Source organism: Calliopsis andreniformis, chromosome 1, assembly GCF_051401765.1.
Source record: "Calliopsis andreniformis isolate RMS-2024a chromosome 1, iyCalAndr_principal, whole genome shotgun sequence".
Classification (NCBI taxonomy): domain Eukaryota; kingdom Metazoa; phylum Arthropoda; class Insecta; order Hymenoptera; family Andrenidae; genus Calliopsis; species Calliopsis andreniformis.
Window position 1 is genome coordinate 10024043 of NC_135062.1, and position 20383 is coordinate 10044425.

General features: G+C 40.3%; 2 protein-coding genes across 6 annotated transcripts in view; one reads left to right on the forward strand and one right to left on the reverse strand.

The window, feature by feature from the left end:
- The window catches only part of LOC143188561 (uncharacterized), a 121208-nt gene that overhangs the window by 60385 nt on the left and 40440 nt on the right, over positions 1–20383 (forward strand). The gene's annotated exons all lie outside the window — the stretch shown is intronic.
- Positions 1–20383, reverse strand: part of Tet (tet methylcytosine dioxygenase-like) — a 129419-nt gene that overhangs the window by 53207 nt on the left and 55829 nt on the right. Inside the window, exon 2 of the mRNA XM_076393638.1 lies at positions 7309–7383. Within this exon, the coding sequence (XP_076249753.1) occupies positions 7309–7383 (75 nt within the window). The remainder of the gene's footprint in view (positions 1–7308; positions 7384–20383) is intronic.

A 20383-nucleotide genomic window follows, 5' to 3' on the forward strand; every position in this document is an offset into this window, starting at 1 on the left:
TGCTTAGTGACAATTATCAAAGAATTGCTCTTATAGAATATTATATAGGTTCTCTTACCTAATAACCCTTTCTCGCTTTTGTTCCCCCACCAGTCCTCCAATTTTTCTTTCGAAACTCGCGATACATTCTCGTTCTTTTCAAATTTGTTGACTGATTTAAAATAAAAGGAGGTTCTCAATTCGTTGGTGTAATATTTTTATTTTGTTATGTATGTTCACGTTACTTATATATTTTAAATGGATGCATCTACTAGTCTTGCACTTTGTAAAGTACATTTTCAATTTTCCAAAGAGCTACCCAGTCGAAGAAAAATTCTTGATACTTCTATCTCCTGAATTTTTCTATTTTCTCAAAGAGCACCTCGATGAAGACAAATTTCCAGGACCCCTCATCCTCCTAATTCTTTATTTAAAAAAAAAATCTCAAGCTAAACAAATTCTCGAGAGCTTTCACCTCCTTAATCCTTCACACTCCAAAAAAACGTACACCTTAGCGAAGAAAAATTCTTAAGACCTTTCATCCCTCTAATTATTCATTTCTCCCCCTCGAAAACACCTCAGCAAAGAAAAATCCTTCAAACATCTCAACCCCCTGATTCTACATTCCCCAAAAAGTCTCAGCGACGAAAAATCCTCCAAACTTTCCATCCCCCTAATTCTCGAACTTCTCAAACAAGCACCCGAGTGAAAAAAGATCCCCAAGACCTGCACATCCCCCAATTCTCCAACACCCCAAAAAGCCACCTCAGCAAAACAAATCGACCTGGTCCAAGCGTCCCGAGCCCGACCTGTCGCGCCTCTTTCAGACTCTTCCTCCACCCCTTCGATTCTGCTCCTTTGTGCAGGCGTCAACGCCGCGGCAGGAAGCTGGCCGTGGCAGCGATCCGCCAGCGACCCTCGTTTCCGTGTCCGAAAGCAGTCAGCGTCGATGCCAGTGACACGCGTGCCCCCACCCTCCTCGACCCCCTGTCGGGGTGCTCGATTTTCCCGCGAATTAGCCCCGCTGCGAACGAGAGAGGGGACAGAAGTCGGGCGATGGAAAAAGGAGGAGGGTTGGCGGGGCGAGGGGTCGACGAATTAGCATTTTATTTGCGGCCTGCGTTCGCCGATCGATATCCGCGGGGTTCAGGTTCGTCTTCGTTTTCCGGGACCTTTCCAGCCGACACATTGTTCGCGGATCCAAGATGGCGCGGCTCGACACCTCCGACCACCGACGACACCCCCTGTCGCCCCGCGCTTCCTCCCCCACAGGGCTGGCCTAATGCAATTTAGCTGCCGTCGACGAAAGGAGGGAGAGGGCACAGGCGGGAGGACAGAGAGACGTGGGGCGAGGGGAGAGGGGTGGCGGTGAAGAGTGAAGAGGAAGACCGCTAATTATTTCACCTAGGACACCCTTTCGCGTCCCCCGCGGCGCGATCCTTCATCAGCGATTCTTGAGGACTGCGTATCGATCTTTCGGGGGGAATCGTTTGGGATTGTTGACGATTGATGCAGGGGGTTCAGTGGGGATTTTTGGACGCTGGGGAAAAAGGGGATTTGGAGGGTGATTTGAAGAGTGCAGTGACTGTGGAGTATGTGATTAATGTAAGGCGATAATGTTTAATTAGATATGTAGAATAATGGTGAGTATGGTGAAGGTACTGGGTTTTTTTGGTTTTTGAAATTTGAGTATCTATTTTTTGGGATGTGTAACTGGAGATTATTGAAACTTTAATGTTTAAATGAAATTAGGAGGTACCTGAAAATGATACTTGAAAATTAGGGATATTGGAAATTGAATAAAATAAAGACAAGCTTATAAAATAAAAACAAGCTTGAAATTTTCATATTGTGACAGAATTTGTACTTCTGAAATTTGTATTAATAGGTATACTGATAGAATTTGAGATATTTGAAAACTTTGAAATCCGAATATTTGAGAGTTTAGGTTGCAGGAAACTAGTCCACGAGCGTTTATTAAAAAATAGTTTCAGTTCTCAAGCTAAAAAATTCGGCATAAAATATGAACTAAAGTTCAGTGGAAGTCATCTAGGTATTTCTATTTCTGATCTCCTATAGATGAAGTCTAATAATTCGCGCAACCTGTATAGGCGTCATAGCATTGATTTTGTCGAGATTGGATGAAGAGTAGAGTACATATTGGGTGAACGTTGATGAGCAATTTGTGAGAAACTGGGATTTCTACGTTGAAAAGATTCGATGCAGTACTGTCGACGTGCGAAAGTTACATTAGTTTTTTCAGATATAGGGAAAGAATATCTTATTCTTCCCTCGACATGCTGGCTCTTTAGACATTCTCAAGGATGGTGGATGTAAAGACAGCGAAGAGACGGTGTTCAGGAAACAGTGAAAAAAGACGAAGAAACCGTGTTTCCAACTTCCATATCAGAATTCGTTCCGATGAGGGAAACTTTTGTTTCCACGCTGTACCCTTGTACCTGTACGATAATGTTACAACTATCGATTCAATTCAACTTCCCTCGTTGAAAATTCGAACAGAAACTTCTACTATTGAGGGATCATTTGATAGGGAAATTCGAGTATGTTGTTCTTATTACGTTTTGAAAAATAGACGAAGATTGTTGAGATTAAATTTTCATTATAAAGGGAATAAGTGTGAGAAATTTTTTGAAAAGTAGAAAACTGAACATGTTCAATCTATTGACTTTTCTTATTGTTTTCAACTTTTCTACTTTTAATATTCTTAACTTAATTTGACTTTGATGTTTCGATTCGATTTCTAATTATTTAAATATTCCTAATATTCCTATTTCTAATTATTTAAATATTTTAGACTTTTCATGTTATTAAATGTTCAATTTTTCAAATACTTAAACATTCAATTTTCCAACTTCTTTACTTTTTCCCTGCTCCATTTATTAAGTGTTCAATTCACCAAATCTGCAGATATCGAAATATTTAACTTCTGCTCTTTCTAACTTTTCTTTTCCTCCGTTTTTAAAATGTTCAACTCAGCAAAGTGTCAAATTTTCAAATATTCAAATCTTTAAGAATTCAAAAATTCAAATATTAAAATCTTGAAATTTTTAAGAATTCAAAAATTCTAATATTCAAATCTTGAAATTTTTAAGAATTCAAAACTTCAAAAATTTAAATCTTCAAATATACAAATTTAAAAAATTCAAGCCTACAAAACTTTTAAAAATTCAATTATTCCAATCTTCAAACATTTAAACACCTAAAAACAGAGAAAGCTCTCTCCAAAAATTTCTGCACCCTTCGAAAAATCCCAAATTCACCTATTCCCAAGCCCCTCTATCTCGAAGTCCATCTCTCGATTAAATCCCTAGCGATAAGAAAATTACAGGGCCGAAGCTGGTGGTCGCGCGGCGGCAGAATGGTTCGAAGGGGTGGCTCGCGTCCATCGATCGCGCGCGACGAATATGAAATTGAAACGCGGCGAAAAAGCGGAATTGCATTCTGTCACGAAGACGTTGCGTCGGCACAGGTGCCGGTACACGTGTGCACCGCTTGTTTCGAGGGATCGATAACGGCTCCGCCGCCACGAAGATATCAAAAGCTCGTCGAACGCGGCCGTGATATGAATCAACCAACGTGCACGCTCGCCTGCTCGAATAGGAAAACCGTAACTGTGCAAGGTTTATTATTTATTTCGTTCCTGGTGCTGGAAAACGCATGCGATTCGCCCACCATTCACGCGAAATCGCTCGCGCGCTGATCGATGCACGCGCGGGGCGAATCGCGATTTCCTTGCGAAAAAGGCGAGTGGGTGAATTCACCTCCTTTCGGGGGTGAATTGGAGGTGAGGGTGGAACGCGACAGGAGTCTGTATGGGGTGCAAAAATGGACTGATGGAGTTTGAGTGAAATTAAGGGCGCGAACAAATTACTGTCGCGGATTGTGAGATTATATTAGGTGCTATAGTAAATTCATAGTGTGAGTCGGGATTCTTACTTTTGTTTTACAGCTATTTTATTGTAATATGAAACAAATTTGAGATATGTGACGTGACTCTTAGGGTGCAAGCATACTATTATCGCGTCACGAGAACTCACGTTATATACTATAGCAAATTTATAGTGGGAGTTGAGGTTTATCCTTCGTTTTAAAGCTATTTGGTTATAACATGAAGCAATTTTGTTATAAGACGTAACGTGAGTTCACGCCACGTGAAATCATGTCACATATTCACGTATTCAAGTATTTGAATATTTGAAGATTGTGATACTTCAAGATCTGAAAATTTAAAAGCTTGAAAGCTTTTAAAGCTCGAAAGCTTTTAAATGTTTGAGATTTCAAAAGTTCAAAAGCTGAGAATTGGAAAGTTTGCAAAACTGAAGATCTGATTTTTAAATATTTACAAATTTTAAAGCTGGGGAACTTGAAATCTCTAAGTACTTAAGAATTAAGAAGAAATTTCATACATATGAAAATTTTAAGATTTGTGTTCCTAAGTTTTTCTACACCTCAATATATTAAAGATGGGTCCTCATTATATATTATATAACAAAGTTATACAGGGTAATCCTCTCTTTGTATAACTCTCCTAGCGAGAAGCTCACCCTGTACAACTTTTTAAAAAACAAAAAAGACATATATGTATAACCTATAGTATAGACCCACCTTAAGCATTAAATTAATTTGAATAATTTCCGCCAAAGAAAAATCGCAAAACAGGGGCTCACACTTGCATACCCCTGCATCTACCTCACGCTATATCATAAAAACACCTGAAACAACCCTAGAAGCCTAGAACCCCAGCAAATTCAGTTCAACTCCTCCACACTCTCCTTCACCCATAAATTTCTCGAAACAAGAGAAAAATCCCTCACCCTCTCTGCCAGGGAAACTCTATTACCTCCCTTCGCCGAGAGCGATCATTCAGCATCCCCAACCGGTTCACCGGAAGTGGCGAGCATCGCGGAAGACTAGGTCGCGCCTCGAGCTCCCCGCGCAAGAAGGAGGCCCTCGGCCGCGAGTTCGTACCATTCCCAAGACAAATGGCACCAGATACACATTCCATATCGACAGAGAGATACTCGGGCCAAGGGATATTCCCATCGAAAAGGGCGACTTGGTAGCAGAGCTGGTAGCATTTCAAACATGGCGGTGCATCGCGCACACGCGCACAGAGGCTCGATCAATACAGTTGCTTGTTTAATGCCAGTCTGCGAACTCTGTGCCGCGTGTGACCGCGGTGGAGCTCGCTCAAACTGAACAAGCGAGAAGAATGCTGTCATTGACGCTCGAAGGGATGAGAAAGCGATTGAAACTTAAAACGTCGATGTCCTTCGTTGAAGATCAGACTTAAACGCGATCCCTTCTGGTTCCAGGTTTTCAGGTTACAGTTTGTTCTGCGCGCCACTGTTGCGTTTCATCGTCCCCCTCTCTCCTTTTTTTCATCCCCTCCGCGACCCTTCCTCGTTTTCCTTTATTTCGGAAGAGAAAATAGCGCCTCGCGGGAGAGGAGGATGGAAAAATGGGTCCCTTGATTGAGAGAAGAGCACGCGGTTTGCGGTGGATGAAAAGCAGCTAGCTTTTCTTCGCTCGTGAAAACTGCCCTTTGGGGAACTCGTTCGAGGGTAATGGATCGAATGGTGCTTCAGTTGAGAGGTTTCTTTGAGATTTTTTTTGATTTCTTAGTAATTGAGACAATCTTTGAGGTATTCATGGGATACTGAGTGAAGTCTCAGAAAATTTATGTATACTGATGTTTGAATGTTTCGAATTTTGAAGATTCAAAAGGCTAAATACCTATATGAATATTTGACAATTTGAAAGCTTCAATATTTAAGAACCAGAGAATCTCAGAGTTTGAGAGTTTAAAAATTTAAACATTTGAGGACTAATATATTCAAGAATTTGTAATTTTGAGAATTTGAAAATTTACAAATTTGAGAATTTTCATATTTAAAAATTTGAAGATTTAGAACTTCCAAAATTTGAAAAATTGTATACTTAAAATTATATGTATAGCTTTAAGAATTTGAATATTAAAGTATTTGAAAATTAAAAATTTTTTAAATCGAAAAATTGAAAATTCGAATACTTATTTAAAAAAGAGAATGAACATATCCTAGCCAATCATTTCCCAGAATAAAAATCGCAACCATACGCTTGTACTTCCGTAGAACTTCCCTTTTAAATCAATCAAATCTCTCCCCACAGTAAATTTAACAAAAACAAAACAAACAAAAAACGAATTTCCGAGCGTTGCGCCAGCATAGACAGCACAGTTCGCTGGTGCATTACCGCGCTCCTAGAGTTAGAAACATGACGGATAAGTGGCGGTCCCGAGTGCGCTCGAAAAAAAGAAGTGGTCGTCGAAACGGAAGAAAGAAGCGGGAGTTAAAGTAAAAAAGAACGCTGAGCGCACGCGCGGCTGGTAACCGGAAACGAGATCCACGTTGGAGAGTGTAAATACGACATCGTGCTTGAAACACGTATCAGAAGGCCGCCTTTGAAACCTCGCGACAAGAAGGTGCTTTACGAGCGCTGCCGGAAAAGAATAAACCTCTAAAAGAATAAACCATCCATTTCAGTCGCCATTTGCTCTTTTATTTTCGCCCTTTCCTGACACCCCCTGTTCCGGTACCTTTTTCGAATCGTCGCTTCAGCGAGGGCCAATGAGGGGCTCAGAGCCTTCGCGAATTTTACAGTCCACGTTTTTGTTTTTCCTAAGTGACAAGATGAAAGTGGAGAACAAAGAGCCGCTGGCTTTCATATTTTGTCTTTTGTCTGTGGGCACAGTCTGTATCTCGCGACAGGAGGCGCATTGAATGCCAATTTATGGAGCGATAGTGCTTGCCGAGTTTGCGCAGTGGGGATGGAAACTTTGTTTGGGACGATATCGATGGTGCCAAACGGTCGATATATCGCGGGATCTGTGGTGATGCATGGGAACTTTTTGAAGCTGTTGGGAAAGAGCACTGAGGAAGTACAAGAAATCCCTAAATGATATATCATTCATTCACTGAGAGAATATAGCTAGAAAGATGTGCTATTTTCTAGCTAAAAAGATTTGCTATTTTTTAGCTAACATTTAAATTAAATGAACAAAAGAAAACGCTATTTGCACTATGTAAATAACAAAACCAACTCGTTTCCCTGAAAATCCTAATTTTCGAGTCGTCCCATTGCCACACTTCGCATCCAACGAGCCATACTACACACTTCTTTAAAATCGCTTTGAGTCTCAATTTGGCAGCTCGCCTCGGCAACAGCTTCATCCCACAAATAAATGATCTCAAATGAAACGAAACAGTCATTTCCTCCAATCTAGCGGCATTCTCTCCGTAAACAGAATCGTCGATTAAGGTTACTTACCCTGGTTGCACCTTTGCCTCGACCCCTCCCCCTCTCTCTGAACGCACCCTCGCCCGTCTGCAGATGGTACAGGTGCTGGAACACAGAATCGAACATGCTCGTTAAACACGGTTGCTATCAACGCCCGATCGAGCGTAGGAGATCATCGACCGATCGCGGCCCGTTTCGGATCGTTATCGCTCCAACGTCGGGCTATCGTAAAATCAAGGCAACCGTATCACCTCAATTGACCTCGTTAAGCCCAATGGACGCGCTAATAAAAGTATAACCTTCCAGGGCCAGCGGTATTGGATTAGATTCACGACGACAAAACGTTTTAGATTGTTCCGGGGGCCGAAAGACGGTGACTTCGCCGCGGGCCGATACACTTCGATCGTCCTGGATGGAAATTAACGAACGGGGCCGACGATGGGCTAATTAGAACGGGGAAATTGCACGAGCGCCACGGGGATGAAAATCGTCGGTGAACCTCCTCCACGCGGTACCTGAAAAATTCAATTTTCCGCCAGGACGCTCGCGACTTTTAACCTTCGGATGAACGCGTCCCTGGGTGATAACGGGCGATTGGGTATCTTGCCAGGGGCAGTGGTAATTTATGCTTGACATCGGTGGCGACGCTGGTGAAGTGTTAATAATACTGAAATTTATGCGTATATTCGTTTTTAACTGGTTATGAAAGTGTGTTCGGATTAGAATTCTAAATTATTAATTTTTCCCCTAGTTTTTTTTTCTATTTTTTTCTGTTCAAGTGATATTTGGTTTTAGTTTAGTGGAACGAGGTGGGGAATTTGGGTCAAAGATGTTGGTAAGTGGGGAATACCCTATGGGGAGCTCGGAGGGTACTACTGCACTCTGGGAAATTCAGTCGTTTCTGGTGGAAAGTCTGTAGTTTTCCACGATCGGTAACACTCGGTGGGAGACACTTCCTGTGGAGAGTTTGAGATTATCTTAGAGTTATGGGTTTGCAAGATTGTAGAGGGTGGTGAAGTATGGACGTTTTTGTGTAATATATTATGCAAAACTGCAGATGCACCTGCTTCCTTTTTCCGGTCGTGTGGAACGGGGGAAATGGACTACTTGTTAGCAGTCGCTCAGTGCAGAGATCTGTGTTACCACCTGGCAAGGAGTATTTCTACCTTCTAGCTAGCTTCGCAGATGGCGCTTGCTGGTTGCACTAGCAGTCGTGTTCTTTTTTCTTTGCCGACGCGTCGCGGGAAAATCGTACAATACGAAGGCATAAATTCTAGTAGAAATTTTCAGTGAATTTAATCACACATGTATATAACCTAATTTATTTTTTAAAAAAGTATATTTTTCTTTGACATATTGTAGTTGTGGAGAAAATAAAATTTTAGACAACAAAAAAGAATGAAGTTATCTTGATTTTAAATGCTCAAAGATTCTCAAAGATTTCTGAAGATTCTTGGAAACTTTTAAAGTTCCTCGAAGATTCCCAAATATTCCCAATGTTTTTCAAAGATTCTCAAATCTTTACTAAGTTCTCTAATATCCTCACAAATTCTCATAAATTTCCAAAGGTTCTCAAGTATAACCCAAGATCTTGAAAGTTCCTCAAAGATCCTCAACGATTTCCAAAGAACTTCAAGGACTCTCGAAGATTCTCAAAAATCCTCAAATCTCTAAGTTCCCCAATATCCTCACAAATTCTCATAACTTATCAAAGGTTCTCAAAGATTACCAAAGATCTTGAAAGTTCCTCAAAGCCCTTCAAAGACTCTTAACAATTTCCAAAGACCTCGAACGCTTCCCAAAAATTCTCAAACCCTCCCAACAAACCCTCTCCCACATCTTCTACCCAAGAACCCCTAGAAAAAAAATTCTCGAAGAACTCACGATCGGCTTCCCGTCGCGAATTCGCAGCGCGTAGCAGGGCTCAGTGGAAGCGATCGAGGCGGGGCACGCGAGAGCAGCCGCGGTCCCGGGAAAAGGACAAAGAGAGAATTTCTTTGCTTCGACGATTAATTACGCCCTCATTCCCGCCCCAAGTGCGGCTCTCTAGCCTCCTGTGCATCGTCGATATTGACATTTGCCTTGCTTCCTTTACCCTCTCGCTTTCACCCTTCCTCACCACCTCTCTCTCACTCTCTTCACTCGTTCCTCGCACGCACTCTGCGTCCCCGTATCGCGCGAATTCAGCCGTGTGCGTGCACGCACCACCCCCTCTCGCCCCCTCCACCCCTTCCTCGCCTCCTACGTCTTCATCACCTGTCCCTCTTTGCGCGTTCTCCTGTTTACCGAGAAACCGCGATATTTACGCGAGAACGGCCGAGAGGGGGATGACTGGGGGGGAAGGAGAGGACGCAGTCGTTGAAGGTGCAACGAGAGGAGGAGGGTCGCGAAGGGGCGAGGAGGGGGAGAAGGAAAAGCTCGGTGAAAGAGGAAAAGCGACGGAAAAGGGAGGAAAGTAGCGGCGACGAATCGAAAGGGAGGACGAGAGTCCAGGAGAGAGACGAGTGGTGGTTGAAGGGTCGCGGCGAAGAGAGCGAGACGCAGTGACGGGGGGAGATGGAATCGGGGTGAAAGGCGACACGGGCGGGAGGGAGAAGGAGATGGAATTAAGGGGACACACCCCTGTCTTTCGAGCGTACGCTTATCGAATGCACCGACAACTACGCTTTTCCTCGTTCGCCACGCCAAGACGGCTCTGTCATGCGAGGCAGCCAGGTAGGTTGGTAGGTAAGCTGGGTAGCCTGGTGGGAATGCGCGTACAAGGGAATTAGACCATAATCGTCCACGCGTGTGCCGCGCGCGAAGGGGACGTTTCCCGTCCGCCTCGGACCTCGATGTTCACTCGCACGGCGATCTGCCTCCTTCTACTCTGCATCTTGTGACACTTGGACGACCATTTATCTACCCTCTCCACTTTCTTCTGCTAGCACTTCCTACTGTCGGGCATGGTTCCTTCTTTCTCTTTAAACGAAACTTGTCTGCTGATTTCTGGGCAACTGACTTCGTGTGTCGAATAAGTTTCTTTTTCTTTTTATTTTGTAAAGATATCACTAGGTGGTGGTTTTTGTGGAAATTCACTTTCTTGTGGATAGAACTGAAGAAATGGTAGTTATGTACAGATATTGTGTACCATAGAATATTAGTACACTGTCCACAAAAGAAAAGAAATAAAAACGTTATAACATGTACACTGGTAGGCTGTATTTTAAGAAGATAAAAAAGACTAGTTACAGAGAAATTTTATTTAAAAAAGACGAGTTTGGTAAGGTATATTATGGAGTCACTGTGCATTGAGTTACTTTGATATTTCAATTTGGGATGAAAAACTTCTCACTGTGTATATGTATAGATGTAAGTAGATACTAGAAAGGTGGGACATTTTTTATTCTACATTATTTTTTAGTCATAAAATTGAAAAATGCATATGCATCATTTGAGATAGAAAGTAGTTGCTTCAAATTTTTGTAAGAAGTATGAGAATGTGTTTCGAAACGGCAGGCAGACCTTATTTACTTTAGAGCTCATTTATGCCTGACTCCTATGTCTTCTATTAGAATAGGTAATATCTATGGATTGCTTACTTTATTCCAGAGGGATCCTGGTTTCAGTTTCCAGGGTTTCTTGAAATCTGCTCGATATTAAATTTTCTTCTTAAAAAATTCTCTTTTCTCAGAAATTCTTTTCTACCGAAACCCAAGTACGTCTCCTCATGAATTTGTACTATCCTTCCCACTTTACCAAGTTTCCACCTATCCCCTCCTCATCCCCCAGAAAATAAGTCCAAGTTCCTAACTAGCAACTTAAAGAGACAACCGCTGAAAAGTCACGAGTTTCTACTGCAACGCAGTACTTGAATAGTTCCTATTTCCCTTTCAAATAAAATTTGCCCAAGATTACAGCACAGTTGACAAGAAGCCCGTCCCCTTTTATCACCCCGCTTTCTTACCCCATAAATATAATAACGAGGAGACGTTACTTGTCACCCCTTTCTGTGACGTCTCCCGACCCGCTGAGCACTGCCAGGAAAGAGTGACTTTGTCGAGGCGGCATTATCGAAGATATCCCCCAAGATTCTTCACTCTCTCCCACGTTCCGAGCGTCGGTTCGATGCTTTCCTTGGAAGTCCAATGGGACGGATGCACGAGGGAACGCGTGTTTGACAGCGTTATAATTAGCTTATTAGCGTAACGCGTACCACCGTGGCTATCACCGAGACGAGCTATAATTTTAATATACCGCGCGTCACTGTGACCAGTGTCAAGAACTCGAGGGAAAGAGGTCTCGAAGAAGGCAGGAACGTCGCCGAGGGGATTCAGCTGCGCGATTCGAAGGGGTTGAAGGGACGTCTGAGTGATTCTATAAGAAAGCTCGCGCTTTGATGGTCCGTCAGACGTTGTTCAAGGAGGCAATGGCATGCACTAATATTCATTGCGCCAGGAAAACGGATTCTGTATCGAAGAATGCTAGTTAGTGCAGTACAAAAGGATTCTCATCGTTTCGTATACTAAGATAATAAATTCCTGCAGTAATTTCATTCGTTAAATTTGGGAAGAAAGAATGCCCTGTCCATGCCACACGATGTGATCTTTTTATTCTGAAATCGCGACAGTTGATATTCTCTTTATAAGCATTAGATTGTAATTTCCTTGATTTTACTGGGGAAAAGTATTAATGGGAAATATGACATGCTTTACTCATGGATAGAGTGGCATTGTATGGCTAGCTAATCGCTCGCGAACACGAGCGACGCCGCGATCAGCTCGCGAGGAGGAACAAGTGGTTCCGATCCGTCATCTTACCCTTAGATCGGCAATTAGAAGCACGCGCTTCGCGAGCAGCTGGCCAAGATTCGACGATACGATAAGTTAATTAAAATATTTCGTAAGTATGTTTCCTTATATCCACTCGCTGCCGACAGATGCACGGATAGAGATAACGGAGGAGTTACACGCACGGGACTTCGAGCGAGAAAGATTTGGACGTCGTTCGGAGCACGCACTTCTTTGTAGAAGTTTCTGTTTGTATCGATCGTAGGAATTCTGGTTCTTATGGTTAGTGGAGATCGGAAGCGGGATCTTTAGATAAGGGGTGGAATACTGGAATTCTTGATGATGTAGTGGTGGTTTGAAGCTGACTTGAGATAGCGAGGAATCGGTTATATTGATTACTTTTTTGGGGGAGATTTTGAGATATTTGTAATACGAGCCTGCAATTTTAAAAATTTTCAATTTTCCAACTTTTCAGATATTTAAATATTTAAACCTTGAAGCATCAAATATTCCAATTTCTCAAATTTTCAAATCTTGAATTTTTAAATATTCAAATCCTCCAAAATTTCAAATCTTCAACTTTCAAATATTCAAATTTTCCGAATCTCGTAAATTTTCAAATCGTAAACTTAAGTTTCCCAAATTTCCTACATTTTCAAGTTCTAAGTGTTTCAATATTTCAATCTCTCAAATTTTGAAATCTGGAACTCTCAGATATTAAAATCCTTCAAATTTTCAGATACTGAACTCCTCAAATTTTGAATCTTCAGACTTCAAAACATTCTAAGCATTCAATCTTTCAAGTTTTCAAATCTTGATCTCCCACATCTTCCAAATTCTCAAATTTTCTATCTTTTCAACTTCTCAAATCTTCGAATACTGAATTTTCATATTGTCAAAAATTCCAAGCTTCCAATCTTTCAAATTTTCACCACATAAAATCAGTTTCCCATTTAAGCTGACTCGCGCAGCCCGACTAATCAGCTCGAAGACAGTGAATCATCCCCCATTCGAATGAAACTCAGACATCCCATCAGGGATCAACGAGCAGGAACAATTCGAGCTTCTCGAACGGAAGAAACAAAATGGCGAGGATAGGGACGATGGACGAGAAACGAGGCGAAGTAATAGGATTCTGGCTTCTAGACGAGAGGTCGAATGTCGATGCTCGATCGACAGGGAATCAGGGCCCGTCGCTGTCTTTCTCGCGGACGTAACACTGTCAACAGAGGCAGATGTCCCTGCCACTAATCGTTTCATCCGGGCCCCGTGTTTGGTTATAAACGCCATCTTCCTGGGCAAATGGTCGTCGTCGTTCTTGCTGGGTTTAGACAAATACGAGGGCCGGCTGTCACCCTGCCACCGTGTTTCCTTTCCTTCGTTCTTTGGAAACGTATACACGCGTTTCCATGCTCAAATGGGGCCTCTGCTTAAACAACCACGGCAGCAATTCTTGAGGAGCTTGAGTGGCCTCCGAGGATTTCTCTCTCGAAAAGGAAACGTATCAAGTGCTACTGGAACTGCAGTCTTTGGTTTCTCGATTTGGGACGCGTGGTCGATATAGAGGGGAAGCTTGGAACCACTTGCTGATGTTTTATAAAGCTTGTCGTTGAATAGATATCTAGTTAATGAAGTTATGTTACGTGTCAAAGTATTTTTGAGACGATGTTAGTACTGTCTTTAAGTGACCCCAGGTGAGGGTTAATTTGGAATGGAATGTAAAACACTTGGGATTCCAAATTTTTGGTTGAGTTTCTAGTTGTCTAGGTTGTATAAATATTAAGAAATGAAGTGTAGAAAAGAGATGTAAATAGAAGCTTGTTTCATCTTTTCAATTTATGTCCACAGTAATAAGCATTCCTGTACTGCTCAACTATGCAGAAAATCAGTATCTACTACAAATATTTTAGCGTTATTTTACACTAAAACAAGATGCAAAATATTTCAAATTTTCCAAAGCTGTAAAAATCTCAATTTCACATGTTTCTGTAATTGCTACCTTTCTCCATAGTTGATCAGTCTTGACAGTCTACTCATTATAGAAATATTCCAAAAAATACCTACACATTTAACCAAACGAATATCCACAATTACAAACTCGATTATCCTATCAATGCACAGGGCCTCATTTTCTTCAGCCACTTTCCATCACCCCCAACCTCCACAACGATAATCGACCCAGAGAACAATTACTCGATAGTGCCTCTCGTCACGCTGATTTCCTGACGCAAAGTGGCTGAATCTTCCGTTAATAAATTTCCGCGAATATTTGTACTCGTCTTTCGACTCAGGCACTCGATTGTTTCTCGTTAAATTGTTCGTAACATTGAGAGCTGATTCAATAGCGAGAGAGAGATCCCAGAAATTGCGCTCTGTTCGTGGGAGGAAAGAGAGAGAGAGGAAAGAGAGGGACAAAGCGAAGAGGGAAAAAGTGTTGAGGGAGACGAAGAGGGGGGAGACAGAGCGAAATATATAATACGGCGACGGAATCCCGGATTTCCGTGACTGGTCCTTCGGCTAATGAAAGAATTCGAGATCAGGATCCCCCGCGACTCGCTTTGTCCGCGCTCTTCATTCTCTTCGCTACGCGTCGCGCGATTCTGTGAAAGTGTCGCATCCATTCGAGGGCATTCACGATAAAAATGTTGAATGCGTCGCGACGCGTTCCCCGAAAACGTCCGTTTCAATGGGCGAAGTTTCACGGAACGAGGGAACGCGATTCCAAAGTATCTAGCGTGGAAAATAGGGATTCTTCAAATATGGAAATTTTTAGCAAATAGGTACTTATGATCAGGCATTTGCATTTTTCGATGCAAAAGATTCTTCTGGTGGTATTCTAGTGATTTTGGTTTTAGGGTGCAGTGTTGATTAGAAATTCTGATGAACTTGAACATTTGAATGTTTGAAAACTTGAAAATTGAGGATGATTGAATATCTACTCGAAAATTTGAATAAGTGTATGAAAATCTGAAAGAGTAATGTTTGAAGATTTTAAAATGCGAACAGATGTTTGAATATTCGTAAATTTGAAGATACAAATAGATATTTGAATATTTGAAAATTTGAAAATATGAATAGATATTTGAATATTTGAAAATTTGAAGATTTGAAGATTTGAATATTTGAAAATTTGAATAGATATTTGAATATTTGAAAATTTGAATAGATATTTGAAAATTTGTAAATTTGAATAGATATTTGAATATTTGAAAATTTGAATAGATATTTGAATATTTGAAAATTTGAAAATATGAATAGATATTTGAATATTTCAAAAGTTGAGAATATGAATAGATATTTGAATATTTCAAAATTTGAAAATTTCAAGATTTGAATATTTCAAAATTTGAATAAATATTTGAATATTTGAAAATTTGAATACATATTTGAATATTTGAATATTTGAAAATTTGAATAGATATTTGAATATTTGGCAATTTAAAAATTGCATATACAGATAGATATTTGAATATCTACAAATTTGAAAATTTACAAATACAGGTAGATATTTGAATATTAAAAAATTTGAAAATACAACTAGATATCTGAATATTTAACAATTTAAAAATTTAAAAATTCTAAAACACGACTAAATACTTAACAATTTTCAAACTTTCAGATAAAAACAGATACTTGAACCTTTGAAAAACCGATCACACTAAAATTTTCTTAAAAGTTTCCACAATTCCTGCATCAATTATTTTCCCAATTTTGTTATAAGACAAATTTCGTTCGAAATTAAATTCGAGTTGGCTGCAACCTCGAAATGGGAGTAATACGATCGAGGCCGATTAAAGGCTCGCTCGAAATTCCCGCGATAGTTAAAAACGGCCGCTTTCTCGGTCAGCTGACTTTAATTTCGACAAAGCATATACAAGCGGGGCGACAGATGGTCGGCGCGCCGTTCGAAAGAGCCGTTGCACCCATTAGAAGTGCGACGGTTAAAAATGGTAGGTACGTCCGAAGGACAGGTTATCGAGCGTACCATGTGCACCTCTCTCCTTGCAACCGCGTGCATTCACCACTTTCGCGTTACGCGATGCACTCTCGAAACGGTATCGCGCATTAAACAAATTTCCCTTTATCGACCTCGATGCTGTTCAATTACTACACGCGCGTGCTCCGTGTTTCGTGAGAATATAGGCATTAATTTAGATGCAAATTCGCTGGGGCAAGGATATCCATGATATTGATTACGAAGACATTTTGGAAGCTTCAGAAGAAATAAAATGGTCTGCTTTTGGAATATTCAGTCTATTAAATGCTTGTTTAAATGTTTAGATAGATAGATCATTTTTGAATATTTAAAAGTTTTTATTATGGAAATTTGGAACTTCCGAGTTTGGAAATTTTGAAGATATGAAACTTTAAGAATCTATGACTTTTCAGTTTGGAAACTTTGAGAATCTGAAATTTGCAAATTGGAAGTTTTTAGTAGTTTGAAACTTTTTAATCTGGAAAGTGTAAGAATATGTAAGTTTGAAGTATTTGAAACTTTTCTGTATGATTTGAAACTTTAAAATTTTGCTCGTTTATAAATTACAAGAAATATTAGTATTATTATAAATTTCGAAATTGTGAGTATTTGAAGCTCTTAAGATTGGAAATTTTTGATAATTTAAACCTTTCAACGTTTGAAAAATTGTAGAAATCTGAAACTTCCGAATTTGTAAATTTTGAATATTTGAACCTTTGAAATTGAGAAATTTTGAATATTTGAAGTTTCCAAGATCGGAAATTTTTAGTAACTTAAATCTTTCAAGTTTGAAAATTTCTACTAATTTGTAGCTTTGAAATTTCCAAATTTTCATCACTTAATTTGAAGCTTTCAGATGCTAAAATATTTACCAATTTCAATCTCTCAAATTAGAAAATTTCCAGTACTTGTATATTCGAAATTAAAGAATCCCTCGCTTTGAAAAAGCCAGAGAAACATAATACAACTTATCCAACAGGAGAAATGCGTCGAGAGTTTTCCACTGACCGTGAAAAGCTCCTGAAATCGTTCGAACGGTTACGTAAGTCAGCGGAACGTCGTATCGATACAATCCTCCAGCCGAGTCGTTCCAGATCGCAGGGGTGGGCTCGTAATAATCCGAGGGAGCCGTGTCGAAACTGGGGAATCCCATTTCCTGGCGCGGGAATTAAGCCAGCGAGGCATTCTGATCGGGTGAAACGGTCCGATCGCGCGGCAGAGAAGAAATAATAATAATCCGGAATTATTTCCGCGCCGTTGGCCGAGATCGATGACTTTCGTGCGCACGCCACGCGTTTGGCGCGCGTGTGCGATCGTGTGAATGCAAGCCAGGGAAAATGACGAGGCTCGCGGGCGACCGCGGATTGAAATGAAACGCAGTCGAAACGAAAAGCGTTGCATCGCTCGATCGATGCAAATTGAAAACGGTACGATGCAGAGGGATTTCTTCCTGAGCGAGGCAGGTGGGAATGCATCTACGAGGAGTCTGCACGATCGCGGGAGAATCGTGCTGGTTGAAGGGAGCGTTTTATTGTCGAGTTCTGGCAATATCGTAGATACGCTGGCGATAAAGCCAGCTTTCGATTACGTGTCTATGAACCGTGATTGTGTTTGTAGGATGCTAGCGTGGCTAGAGATCGTGCGTGGGGGAATTTTTGTTTTGTTTGGGTTGAGAGAATTGCTTAGGAAATGCAGCTGTGTGGATGAGAGAATTGAAGTTTATTTTCTGTGATTGGGAGAGGAATCGTGGACCTATTTGTGCGAGGGTTGCTGATATTAATGTGATGGTTATGTTTTTGGGGAGATTTATGAAAGTGCAGTTGCAGTTGCAATTTGGGTGGCAGAATTTGAACTGCATTTTTGGGGTTACAGAGAAAATAGATACTGCTGTATAAGGAAATTTTCAAAATTGTATTAGTAGTTCTATTTTTGAGAATATTTAGAAAATTGCAAATATAAGTGCGTGTAAGAATTGGAGCTGCTTCCCAGACAGTGCATAAGAAAACGCAGTTACTGCTGTTACAGTTTTTAAAATTCATTAAAAACTGCAGGTGCATTGGCATGAGACAAAGTTGCATTTCAAGGAGTAAATGATGAATCATGAATGCAGTTGTAATGCAGAGTAATCCATATCTGCATTTTATAGATTGCATCAGCTGCATAATAGAATTTCAAATGTTGCAATGCAAAGCACTTGCCTTTTTCTAGAGCATATGAATAATTGGAGATGTAGTTGCATAAAAAAATGGCAGTTAACGTTTAATATCGTGATTGCATCATAGAATTGATATAAACTGTACAAATACAATTTCACAAAAAGGTACAGAAATTCAATAAAAAACAATCAGATATAACTGCACGAAAAAAATTGCAGACGTTACAATGGCCAATGCATTCCAGGAATAGTATAACAAATTTCCACATGCATTTGCACAAAAAAATAGCAGACGCATCTTTGAAAATGTGCACGAAAATCCGCCAGATGCGGTTGCATGAAAGAATCGCAGATGTTGCAGCCGAAGTTGCATGACGAAGGTCACATAAAAAGCTACAGATGCATTTGCATGTATTTTAATATACAATTAATGTTGCAGGGCCTCGAAAAATAATACATATCGTACGACGTAGCGTTTAGTCACTGTAACAAGTTGCAACTACGTTGCAGAAGGGCAATTGCGGCTACGATGCGTTCAACCCGTGTGAACGAGTTGTAAATGCAGCACGCTGCGACGGTGCAGTTAGAGCGCGATAACGTCAATTCTAAAGAGTTTGCAGCTGCATCGTAAAACTGTTGTTGCAATTTTGATAGGAGAGAGAGTTCCCCAATGAATTACAGCTGCTCCAGAAACTTTCCGTAAAACTTTCCAGATTTCTCCAGATCAATAAAAATCTTCCATTTGGGACAGTGATAAGTGTTCTCAATACGAGTTGAAAAATGTTGATTAATTTAGATACAAAATACAATATTCCAAAAAAATTCATGTACTGTCTAAAGCCCAGTTGCTGATCATCTCATACATGTATTTAAATACATATATGAAATTTATTTTGATAAATATTTGTCTTAAAAAATTGATAAATAATTGTTACCTATTTTGATATTTATAGGTGAAATTTAATAGCTGGTAGGGAGACATAATTCAAGTGACCAAGTACTAAATTATGATTTAAGTATTATCATTTTCGAAAATTATGCTTCTTACTCTGAAGCGATCAGGAACTGGGTCCATGACAGTAGGATATTACTATAACTAAAAACACTTCCAAAATGGAATATTAATAAAACACTGTCGAAAGCAATTTAATAAATAACAAATAATTAAGTAGCTCAGAATCAGCTAGAATCAGAATAACAGTAAAAAGTGAACACAATAATAATAATTACACTGCAGACGTTTATGCAAATTTTTTTCATAAACAGATCTAGAGAAGTAGAATCTAAAAATTTTGTTCACCCTCCAAGTAATACAAACAATACCTAACTTTTAATATTTTGTATATATTTTGTACTTTTCTGAATACCAAAATTTCCCACAAATGCACAAAAATCCGCAGTCTAATAATTACTTATTTGTCGTCGAACGTTGTAAGTTGGACTCACGATAAGTGCAGCACTTGAATAAAATATCGAATGAAGAAAAGAGAGCGCAGGGCTAAGTTTTCCATCAGAAATGTCCCCCGATATTTCGCATGCGCGGGTCGTGCAGACATGGCACGGTAACGGCTTTAATAATTATTTTTACAACGTTTCCGAGTATACGCGACCTTAGTCCGTCTCGGTTGGCCGGTTTGCAGCTGGCTTCTCCACACAACCCCGTGACACCGTGTACAAGGGTGCCCCGTACACGAACCGCCGATTCACGCACAAACAGCCTGAAATTGCAGCTACGCTCGCGACTCGCACAGGATACACTACTTTCGGGTAAATTTCTGCTTAACCTGTCGTTCGAACGACTCAAATCCCTTTTATTGTACTTCCTCCTGTGTTATTCTGTGGATCGATATCGACTGGCGGCGGTACTGAGTAGTAGCGCTATTATGAAATTCGAATTCTGGAATAGGGTTACCCTCTGCGAAATACTGAGAACACAGTTACATGATTGCTTAATTGTTCGTCATTCTATTTGGGAAAGAGGTAAGGAACGTAGACAGCATTCAATGGAGCCTTTTGCGTATTATGGACGATTATGTTATAACTGATGGGCATTTTCGGCCAGATGCAACAATATGAGGTTATTTAAAAGTAGTGTAGTTTTTGTTAGTTTTAATGTGCTATTATGGCGTAACGAACATATCTAATATTTGGATGTGGTTGTTATTTATAGGATAGCTTTTTACATTGAGAAAACTATAATATTTT